This window comes from Adiantum capillus-veneris, chromosome 7 (genome assembly GCF_014529385.1).
Source record: "Adiantum capillus-veneris isolate H3 chromosome 7, ASM1452938v2, whole genome shotgun sequence".
Taxonomy (NCBI): Eukaryota; Viridiplantae; Streptophyta; class Polypodiopsida; order Polypodiales; family Pteridaceae; genus Adiantum; species Adiantum capillus-veneris.
In genome coordinates this window covers 155088230-155100183 of record NC_140937.1, presented here as the reverse complement: position 1 = coordinate 155100183, position 11954 = coordinate 155088230, and the positions used below count along the sequence as shown (strand labels likewise).

The window sequence follows — 11954 nt, the reverse complement described above, 5'->3', positions numbered from 1 at the left end:
GTTTGTAGCCGGGGCCACCTATTTGATGTCACATTCAGCCTTGAGTATAAAGTTTTCCTTCGTCTTTAGTAGATGGGGTTTGGCCAAGCGGTAGGCCATCCGTGTTACATGATGGAGGGCAGAGGTCAAATCCTCTCGTGCTCCTTTCACGCTTGCTTTTGCAGACAGCCGGTTCATTGGAAAGTTGGGCAAGCATGCAAGGCCACCCCTCTAACATGGTCTTGCGGCCAACTTTTCTTTACGAATAGGCTCCCATCCCAGCATGGGCTGCTCTTGCCCGCCCTTGTGTGGCAAGGACTTCTTTTTCATACTTGGCTTAGGTATACAATGTCTGGTGTGAGCATCGTACAAGAGGGAAGTGGTTCAACAACCAAAGAAGCCAAGGAAGATACCGTCACCCCCACTAATAGGGGATGGCACCCTTGAGGGCAACATAGCGAAACTGCGACCGGAGCAGAGCTTGTGCTAATTCTATCTGGTTCTCTTCTTATTCTTCTCTCTCTCTCTCTCTCATTCCACAGGTATCTCCCTCAGTCATCTCTTGCGCAGCTGCCCATCAATCTGTTTTGCATCTAAAACCTACCCATACCTGCTGCCGGTCCCCCATGTGCCCCCATCGCTGCATGCAGCTGCTTTCCCTCTTCGTCATCCTCGGCCACCTGCAGCTCTCATCTCTATTCCTGCTCACCGAGGCCGCCAGGCCCCTTCCCTTCCCGAGCATTCTTGACAAGCTCCCACCTGCCCTCCATCAATACACAGCTGGTGTTTGGGGCCATTTCAAATCCCTGCTCAACGCGGGACTCGGTGATTCCCGCGGCTCCCTTGCGCCCCTCAAGCGCTACTTTGCTCACTTTGGATACCTCAACCTCTCCTCCTCCACCAATGTCACTGCCCTTTTTGACGACTCCACCCTCGCCGCTCTCCGCCTCTATCAACAGAGCTTCAACCTCCCCATATCTGGCAAGCTTGATATGCCCACCTTGCTCAAAATCATGACGCCCCGATGTGGCCGCGAAGATGTGGCAAACGGCGTGCCTCTAATGCTTCAGCAACCCCCATCATCTCCACACTCTGATCATCCCATGGCATTCTTCTCGACAGTGGGTCATTACTCCTTCTTTCCCTCCACCCCCAGCTGGCCGTCTACCAAAAGAAACCTCACCTATGCGTTCAACTCCATGAATGAGACGCAGAGATTGAGCCCCGAGCAGAGGCGACAAGCATTTGCAAATGCTTTCAGCGAGTGGGCTGCTGTCGTTCCAATGAATTTCACAGAAATCACTAACTATGAGGCAGCAGACATAAAGATAGAATTTGTGTCGTTTGATCATGGCGATGAAGAGCCCTTTGATGGGGTTTTGGGCATTCTTGCGCATGCATTTTCGCCGACGGATGGTAGGTTTCATCTCGACAACTCTGAATTCTGGTTTTCGGCGAGCGCAGCTGCAGGAGACAATAACATGACGGCACAAGAGGTTGATTTGCAGTCGGTTGTAACACATGAGATTGGGCATCTCATTGGTTTAGCACATTCTCCTGAAGAAAATGCGATCATGTATCCAAGCCTCGGCCCTCGACAAGTGAAGTTACAGCTACAACCAGATGATATACAGGGGGCGCAAGCACTCTATGGTGCAAATCCCAATTTCAATCCCAACACTCCTCTTCCAGGGATCCCCCCCATTATATCACATAGTGTTGAAGATGTCAATGTGGCTTGCACATGTACTTTCCTTCATGCATCCCTTGTCTTCCTCATCTTTTTTCTCTCGAGTTTGCTAGCATATTGAGGCATTTGGTGATACACTAGTGCTGCATAATCAATCAAGTGTCACCTCAAGTGTCACCTTTGGGGGTTCATTTCTTAAACATGTAAGTTACCACACCAGTTCACATGAATGGGTTTTTTATTGTCAAAATTTTAAAATTTTAACAAGATTATATTAATAGAACGGGTTTTTTAATTGACTTAAAACAAACGTCATTCTTTTTCAAAAAGTTAGAGTCATTTTATTATCTTAAACATGTAAGTAAAAAGGGTTTTTAAATACCCTTTGAACGTATGTTATATGAATAATTTTTTAAATCTAATTCTTACTTGCTAACTCTCTTAATGGCTCTATTTTAAAAAGAATTCATTTGCAAGATGGATATTAATTGGTAGGCAAGGGGGGGGAGAGAGAGAGAGAGAGAGAGAGAGAGAGAGAGATTTAATACACAATGTGATGCCAAGAGTCTTCTATATATAGATCATTTTGACTTTTCATTTTCACTTTCAAATTTTTGACTTTCCAACTTCTTGTTAGGAAATAAGACGTAGCTAAATAGATATTTGAGTAGATTACTTAATGGAGAGAGATAGATTTCACACATAAGAGATTAGAGAGAAAGAGAGAGAGAGAGAGAGTACACATGATATACGTGGTTCACCCAATGTGAGCTACGTCCACGGGAAAGCAGCCACTCAATGGCTTTAGCACTTCAAAAGAAAAAGTAGTTTACAAAAAAATTAAACCATTAATAGAGCTCCCGCTTTGCTTCACTCTTACCACCTCACACTCACCTTGTTGCATCAACTTCACACTATGAAATGTGTGTAGAAATGGCCTCCTTTTATAGGTCAAAAGAGCTGCCCTCTCTTATGAGAGACAGCCATGTGTAGCCGCCCTTGTGCGAATAAGTCCAAATCGGACCCTCCAATCCGCCCATGTGTGGCCGTCCTTGAGAAGACAAGTCCGCTTTTGAATTTGGCCACCGGCCATTGACTACCGGCCACCGGCCAACCGATAGTTGTTTTTCGATCACTTTCCGGCCGTCGTCCGGCCATAATATTCCGGCGAAAAGGAATATTCCGACGAGTGAAAAAAAAAGTCTTGGGGGCCCCTAAAGTTGCCCCTGGTTCTTGGCCGTGAAAATTTTGGTTTTCGGTGAGTGATTTTCTTTCACGCACGATGGCTTCTCCTTATAATGGGGGCTTTACAAATGTGCGCTTTTACCACAGAAAATTACAAGGGTAAATCAGGCTCCATACTTAACAATCTCCCACTTGGAGACTGATCTCCAAACCAAACCTGACTGCTTTCCATTCTGGCTTCTTATCCTTAAATGCCGATTGAAGATGAGCAAAAGCTCAACTTCTCCTTGTTGACCACCTTTGTAAACATGTCTGCAGGATTTTCACTTGTATGCACCTTTCCTATCTTTAGCTGTCCCTCTTCCAAAAGAGTGCGTATGAAGTGATATCTCACCTCAATGTGCTTTGTCCTTGAATGAAAGGTTGAGTTCTTCGCAAGATGGATAGCGCTTTGGCTATCACTATACAAGACACAATTGTCTTGTCTGAATCCAAGCTCTTCTAAGAATCTGTGAAGCCATAGAATTTCTTTGCTTGCCTCCGTCATTGCTACATACTCTGCTTCCGTGGTAGAAAGTGAAACCACTTTCTGCAGCTTTGAAACCCAGCTTACTGTTGTGCCTCCAACCGTGAACACATAGCCAGTAGTGCTCCTTCGAATATCTTTGTCACCTGCAATATCTGCATCAGCATACCCTTCTAGAAAAATATCAGTTCCTCCAAAATACAAAGCATTTGTTGTTGTCCCTTTTAAATACCTAAATATCCACTTCACAGCTTGCCAATGCTCTTTACCTGGGTTGTCCATGAACCTACTCACAACTCCCACTGCATGTGCAATGTCTGGCCTTGTCCAGACCATAGCATACATTAGAGAACCTACCGCTGCAGTATATGGAACTTTAGACATATAGGCTATCTCCTCTTGTGTCTTTGGACACATATCATTTGTTAGTTTTAAATGACCATCCAAAGGTGTAGAAATTGGTTTTGCATTTTGCATTGCAAACCTTTCTAGTACCTTCTTGATGTAATCTTCTTGAGATAGCTTCATTGTCTTCTTCGTCCTGTCCCTTGATATTTTCGTACCAAGTATCCTCTTTGCAGCACCTAAATCTTTCATTGAGAAAGATTTAGACAGCTCCTCTTTTAGGTCTTTGATGTCCTGCATGTTAGCACTTGCAATCAGCATGTCATCAACATACAACATTAGGATGATGAACTTCCCATCTCCCAAATTCTTCGTGTAGACACAGTGATCCGAGTTGCATTTTGTGAATCCATGATCCAACATCCATCGATCAAACTTCAAGTACCATTGTCTTGATACTTGCTTTAAACCATACAAGCTCTACTTTAATCTGCAAACCATTTTCTCCTTACCTTTTACTTCATACCCCTTTGGTTGAAGCATGTAGACTTCCTCCTCTAAGTCACTGTGAGGGAATGCCGTATTTACATCCATTTGCTCGAGATTTAAATCATGAGCAGCCACAAGGCTTAAGACAAGCCTAATTGAGTTCATTTTTACAACAAGAGAAAATATTTCATTGAAGTCAATACCTTTCTTTTGAGAAAACCCTTTTACCACAAGCCTAAACTTGTACCTTTTCTTCCCATCTTCTTCTTCCTTCAGCTTGTACACCCATTTGTTTTGAAGTGCCCGCTTACCTTTAGGCAACTCAACCAACTCCCATGTTTGGTTGCGATGTAGTGAGTCCATCTCCACTTGCATGCTCTTTGTCCATTCTTCTTTGGATTCATGTTGCATAGCTTCTTCGTATAATTCCGGCTCTCCAGAATCTGAAATCAAGAGATGGTTGAAGGAAGGAACAAACCTTTCTGGAGGTCTGCTTGCTCTTGTAGATCTTCGGGGAATAGGTTGAGGCTCCTCATTTGGTTGACGTTGTTGCACATTGTCACCGTTTGCAGTCCTTGAGTCTTCACCGTCCTCAAGCTCCATGTACTCATCACTTGTTTCTTTTGTTTGTGTTCTTTTCAAGTAATCTGTGTACATATTTTGTTCGTTAAAAATTACATCCCTACTCCTTAAGATATTACCATCTTCAAGATTCCATAGGCGATACCCAAAGTCACCTTCTCCATAGCCAATGAAGAAACACTTTTTGGACTTTGCATCTAGCTTTGATCTTAGGCTTCTATCTATGTGCATGAAAGCCTCACACCCAAACACTTTGAGAAATGCATAATTCACCGGTTTACGTGTCCATGCCTTTTTTGGAACTCCCCCATCCAATGCCGTTGAGGGTGACCGGTTGATTAAGTACACAGACGTACTTACGGCTTCCGCCCAAAGCTCAAACGGTAGGCCTGCATGTAGCCACATGCTTCGTGCTCGCTCCATGATTGTCCTGTTCATCCTTTCCAAAATCCCATTTTGTTGAGGTGTCATTGGGGTTGTCCTTTGCCTCCGAATTCCATTGCTAGCACAAAAGCTTTCAAAAGCTTGGCTGCAATATTCGCCTCCATTGTCGGATCTGAGGTATTTAACCTTGGTACTTGTTTCATTCTCCACAAAGGCTTTCCACCTTTGAAATATGGAAAATACATCGGATTTATTCTTCATGACATAAACCCATGTTTTTCTAGTCGCATCGTCTATGAATGTTACATAGTACAATGAGCCACCAAATGATGGTGTACTTGCAGGACCCCAAACATCAGAATGAACCAACTTAAGTTTTTTATTTTTTCTTTCATTTCCTGATTTTTGAAATTTTACCCTCTTTTGTTTACCATAAACACAATCTTCACAGAACTCTAAGTCCACTTCTTTCAAACCTGGTAGAAGCTTCTTTGTTTGAAGGATTTGCATTCCTTTGGCACTCATATGCCCAAGTCGGTAGTGCCACACCGCACTGTCAACTTCTGTAGTTGCTGCCCAAGCTGAAGGTTGCATGCTAACAGTACACAAGTAAAGTGTACCGACTTTTTCTCCCTTGGCAACCACCAAAGATCCCTTTGAGATCTTCCACCTTTTGTTTCTGAATGCAATGTTGTGACCTTCATCATGTAGAGATCAAATTTTTGCGAAGAGAAGGAACATGCCTAACATCTTTAAGCTTCCACTCATTTCCATTAGCAGTTTTGACAGAAACTGTACCTTTGCCGACAATCTCACAAGCTTCATCATCTTCCAAGTATACATACCCAAAATTACCTTTGGTGTAGTCTTGGAAATGTTGTTTGTGTGGTGTCGCATGGAATGAAGCCCCGGAATCTACTATCCAGGAATTAGACACATTGTCTAATGAGAGAATTAGAGCATCTTGCTCTACTTTACCTGCCACATTGGCCTCCGATGTTGGCTTGTTGTCTTGAGACTCTGTCTCCTTCTTCTTCTTGGACCAACAATCCTTCTTGACATGGACCTTCTTGCCGCAGTTCCAACATTCAAGAACTGACTTTGTGCATGACTTGCTCCGCCTTGAGCAATCATGACCCTTTTGGTTTTTGAACCTTTCCTTAGACCTTCCTCTTGTTTCCACTGACAGTGCAGCACTTGATGATTCTCCTGTGCTTCTCCTTCGTATTTCCTCGCTTAGGAGAACACCCACAACATCATCAAACTTAAGAGTATTTGTGCCAGAAATAGAATTACTTACAGCCATCACAAGGCTGTCCCAACTATCCAGTAGAGATGATAGTATAAGGAGATCTCGCACTTCGTCATCGAAATTGATTTTCACCGATCAAAGTTGACTTATGTTTGTGTTAAAGTCATTTAGGTGTTCTGCAACTAAACCATTCTCTGCCATCTTTAGATTGAACAAGCGCTTCATAAGAAATACCTTATTGCATGCCGATGGTTTCTCGTAGAAGTCGTCAAGTGACTTCATCAAGTCCTCCGTGGTCTTCATCTCCGAAACATTGAAGGCCACCGTTGACGCCAAGCTTAACCAGATTGTTCCCAGTGCCTTTCGATCAAGGACAATCCATGCTTCATCTACCATTGTTGCGGGCTTCTTTGCAAGACCGCCTAGTGGCAAATAGAGATCCTTCTAGAGATAGTCTTCAATCTGCATCTTCCAATGTTGGTAGTTTTTGTCGTTGAACTTCTCAATCTTGAGCTTCCCTTCCTCCGCCATAACTCCCACTCAATTCAAGTAATCCTTTCCTTGAGATAATTTAGCTACAAGCAAACCTTGCTCTGATTCCAGTTGTTAGGAATTAAGACGTAGCTAAATAGATATTTGAGTAGATTACTTAATGGAGAGAGAGAGATTTCAGACACAAGAGATTATAGAGTAGAGAGAGAGAGAGAGAGAGAATACACACGATATACGTGGTTCACCCAATGTGGGCTACGTCCACGGGAAAGTAGCCACTCAATGGCTTTAGCACTTCAAAAGAAGAAGTAGCTTACAAAGGGATTAAACCCTTAATAGAGCTCCCGCCTTGCTTCACTCTCACCACCTCACACTCACCTTGTTGCATCAACTTCACACTATGAAATGTGTGTAGAAATGGCCTCCTTTTATAGGCCAAAAGTGTTGCCCTCTCTTATGAGAGGCAGCCATGTGTAGCCGCCCTTGTGCGAATAAGTCCAAATCGGACCCTCCAATCCACCCATGTGTGGCCTCCCTTGAGAAGACAAGTCCGCTTTTGAATTCGGCCACCGGCCATTGAATTCGGTCACCGGCCACCGGCCATTGACTTCCGACCACCGGCCACCGGCCATTGACTACCGGCCACCGGCCAACCGACGGTTGTTTTCTGACCACTTTCCGGTCGCCGTCCGGTCATAATATTCCGGCGAAAAGGAATATTCCAGAGAGGGAAAAAAAGTCTCGGGGGCTTCCGTCCCTGAGGCCCCTAAAGTTGCCCCTAGTTCCTGGTCGTGAACATTTTGGTTTCCGGTGAGTGATTTTCCTTCATGCACGATGGCTTCTCCTCATAATGGGGGCCTTACAAATGTGCGCTTTTACCACAGAAAATTACAAGGGTAAATCAGGCTCCATACTTAACACTTCTAAGGGTTAGAGGAGTTTCACACACAGACAGACAGGATTTTTGCTTGTATCAGCAATCCCATTGTTTGTTGTTTGCTAGTTGTGTGAACTTGACAGGGGTAGAGATCGAACTCTATCCATTTCGGCAGAGTTAAAATACCACATGGGGGTATGTTGACGCTTTGTGACAGGGTATATTGTGCCATATATAAATCGAAGACGAGTTTCCTCTTAGCCCTTCAATTTATATGCCCCTCCTTTTATATGATTTTCTTTTTTAAAATGGATAGGATCTTGTGATATGTATGCATGCTTAAGGGAAACCCACATCAAAATAGTATGCTCTAAATTAAGGGTGAATACTTTCCTTATTTCTTTCGTAGCTACAATTGGCTTGATATAATTATATCTTTGGTATGTTTTTAGGAGATTCCTTTGGGGAGGTTTGTACAAGAACCTTCCTTGATTGTACTCAAGGAACCAGAAATCTGGAATCATACTATCATCATTTCTTGACTCTCATCAAAGTATGCAGCTCCAACGTATATGGCTCAGGAAGTCAAAGTGGCATGATTTGTGTCAAGCCAACATGATCCTTTGAAGACTAAACTCCAGAGCTTATGCCTTACAAATTTTGCAGATGTATGTAAATTAACCATTGAAATCAAATAATCAAATGGTAGTAAAAGACCTCGACTCGAGGACGAGTCTAGATCTTCACCTTCTCAGACTCATGAAGCCATATTACGTAGAAGGGCAATAAGAGATCACCTTTACTTTAATTGTTTGAGTCTGACCTTGTGTCTTGGGACTGTCCGTTTAATGATCCAGACAATTATGAACTTGCAAGACAAGATTATGCTAGAAGTACGGACACTAACAGGAACCTCAAAAATTCACAATCTAAACCTAATACAAATCGAGACCACCACAAAACCAAGGGAATTTCAGACCTAGGAATCCAATCTTTACAAGAAGTGGACAACCCAATAGACCACCTCTTTTAGGAGGAAATCAACAGTCTCAAAGAGGACCGCAAGCCAATAGAACTCACAATGCTCCAGATAGAGAAAACCCATCAAATGTTCGTATCCATGCAGCCACTGCAAATGAAGGAAAAAATGAAGAGTTTTTTATGCCTTTTGGACTTGCTATTGCTCCAATATTATTTAATAATGTGGCAACCGAAATCTCTCCAAGACAAGATCATAATTGAAAAATAAAATAGTCAATTTAGCTTATATTTATAGAAGGTTTTAGACTTACTTATTTGTTATTTATGTCATGGCGAGGACACCTCAAATTTTTAAAGTGTGGGAGAATGGAAGATCCTCAATTTTTGGGTCTCTTTAAAAAATAAGAAAATTAAATTCCAATATCTGCTTTGTGAAATTTTGGTTTAGAATGCTTATTTGACAGTGTTGTAAGGTTCTAAAGTAAATACCAAGGTCGTTTCCATGTTCTGGTAGGTCAAACGAACATTTGGTTTAGTTTTGGAAAAATTCGTCTTTTTATGCTTTTTGGTGCTTTTTTGCAAAAAGTAGAACCGGATCCTTAACCCACGAGTACGGAGGAAGCTATAGTTTAATTTTCTAAAATTCTACTTTTCAAGCGCTTTTCACGCTATTTTCATGATTTTTAGTGCTTTTCAGTGAAAGTGAATCTGCTTTCTTATTCAGATAAACAAGTGGAACCCGTGGTTCAATTTTAGAAAATTTTGCTTTCTTTTTCTTTTTATGTTGTTTTTAGCTTTTTGTGCTTTTTGGCGTTTTTGAAAAGCAACATGCTTTTTAAGATGACCTAAACATAAAACCATTATTTTTTTCCATCGTCGGATTTAAAAACAACCACCTGGAGAACAAACGGAGTTAAACAAAAGTTTTACGGGAATTATTTTTATAAACACGGACCCATGATTACGCCGGGACAGTATGAAAAAGTCACAATTATGTCAGGGCATCACGGTACAGCATAGTCTAGTCACGGTCTCATTGGTTGCCAGTTAGTCAATTTTTAATGAAAAAATTGAATGGTAAGTAGGGGAGTTGACCACCAAAAACTTAGCCATGTTTTTAGAAAAGCTCCTAAAAGCTTGCAACTATTCCTAGAGGAAGAAGGGGCGCTAGTAGCTTGTTTCGGCATCACTCTAGCTTGGCACAACACCTAATAATTGGCAAGGAGTGCTTAGTTTTCAGTGCCAACAGTTGTATCTACTACCTCACGGAAATATGTACCTATTATACGGAGTGGTGCAGGCTCTCCATCTCCATCTCCATAAGTTCTTCTCTCTTGTTCGGGGGAAGAAGAAGAAGAAGAATACTCTCTCTCTCTACTTGCTTACTATCTCCACTCTCTTCTCAAAGTGTATGCGCTCTCCAACGGTTTTCGTGTTGAAAACCTCTACACAACTCTCATCACCACTCTCTTGCAGCAAAGCAAGAAGTCTTTTGAGAGTCCCTAATCAATCCTAAAGGCCATCATCTCTTTCTCTCTCTACGTCACTTTTTGAGTAGCTACCCTCTCGGTGGTTTCTTTTTCGTATACAAGTGCATGTATAGACTTGCCGAGTGTGTATGAAGATGCTCCATGATTATTTCATCATGTTTAGCATGTTGATTTATTCACATGATGTGTTTATGGTCACATCTGTACATAAAAAGCACTTTTCGTTTTATATCACGTAGGCGGTAGGAAAAATGTTTTGATAATATCTCACAAACCGTTATCAATCAATCCGAACCCTTTAAAACAGAGATAAAACACATCATTTAGAACATTTTCTCTTTTGGATGTCACATGAAAATCACGCACGAGCTAAGAGTTATCTCAAAAAACAATTTGTTGCCCATTGCACTGTCAAAATTTTGGACCCCAGACTCCTTGGAGAGCCACTATATAGATTCATCGAATGAGAAAACCCACTCAGACAACTAAAATTCTTGATTAAACTTGATGATAAATGTAGTTAGATCTCCGATATCACTTCTTGAGTGTGGGTTTACCATGGGTGGAAACAATGGGTGGTGAGCTAGTGGTGATAGAGGCAACAATGGGTGGCACCTGCTGGTGGTGAGCGGGAAGAGGTGGTGAGCGGGAAGGGTGGAAGGGGAGAAAAAAAAATTCTTTAAAGATCGCTTTATCAAGATCTCTTATTACCCTTCCCTCAAAATCTCGTGGAACCAAGATACATTTTGTTTGTGTATGGTATAACCTCTAACCTTTTCTTCCAAGATTGTACCAACAAAAATGCATTTGACAACCTTATTATCCAATTTTTTTGTGTTGCATTTGTGGCACCAAAGCACAAGCTAAACAACCAAAAACGTGCATGTAATCAATAGATGGCTTCTTATCATGCCATGCTTCAAAGGAGACCTAGACTACAAGGCTTTGGTAGGACACTTGATAAGTACATAAATAGTATACATGATAGCCTCAAGCCAAAATGAATGTGGTAAAGCTTGTCTCTTGACTATACATTGTGTCATTTTCTTAAGCGACCTATTTTTTCTTTCAGCAACACCATTTTGCTAAGGTGTATATAGAATTGTACATTGGTGTTTTCTCCCACCACTCGCCAAAAATGTATTAAATTCAGGAGACATGTATCCCCCGCCCCCCCCCCCCCCCCCCCCCCCCCCCCAAAAATCTTAACAAAGGGTGCCCATAGTACATCTAAAGACATTTTCAGTCACAGTCAGGAATTTCTTGAAGCACATGAACACTTCAAACTTAGATTTAAGTAGACATACCCATGCATGCCTGGAGTAATCATCAATGAAAGTCACAAAGTACAATCAGGAATTGCTTGAGGCACATGAACACTTCAAACTTAGCTTTTAAGTAGACATACCCATGGATGCTGTGGAGTAATCATCAATGAAAGTCACAAAGTACAGGTAATTTCCTAGGGATGGAGTTTGCATAGGCCCGCAAACATCACTACGCACAAGTTGCAACCTACATGTAGCCCTTATTGAATCATCCTTTATAAACTTTGAACATTGCATCTTACCCAAAATACAGCCTTCACAAACATGCTTAGAAGGTGCTTCAAGATGCGGTAAAAAGTAAACATATTAGATTTTTGCAAATGCAGCAAACCGAAAAAATTTAGATGCCCAAAA

The 11954-nt window shown here is 41.9% G+C and overlaps 1 protein-coding gene across 1 annotated transcript; it reads left to right on the top strand.

The window, feature by feature from the left end:
* The first annotated feature begins 408 nt into the window (after window positions 1-408).
* Window positions 409-1969, top strand: LOC147454869 (metalloendoproteinase 1-like). Its single transcript, XM_086517441.1, has one exon. The coding sequence runs from the start codon at window positions 606-608 to the stop codon at window positions 1788-1790; it is 1185 nt and encodes a 394-aa protein (XP_086373567.1). The 5' UTR covers window positions 409-605; the 3' UTR covers window positions 1791-1969.
* The last annotated feature ends 9985 nt before the right edge of the window (window positions 1970-11954 follow it).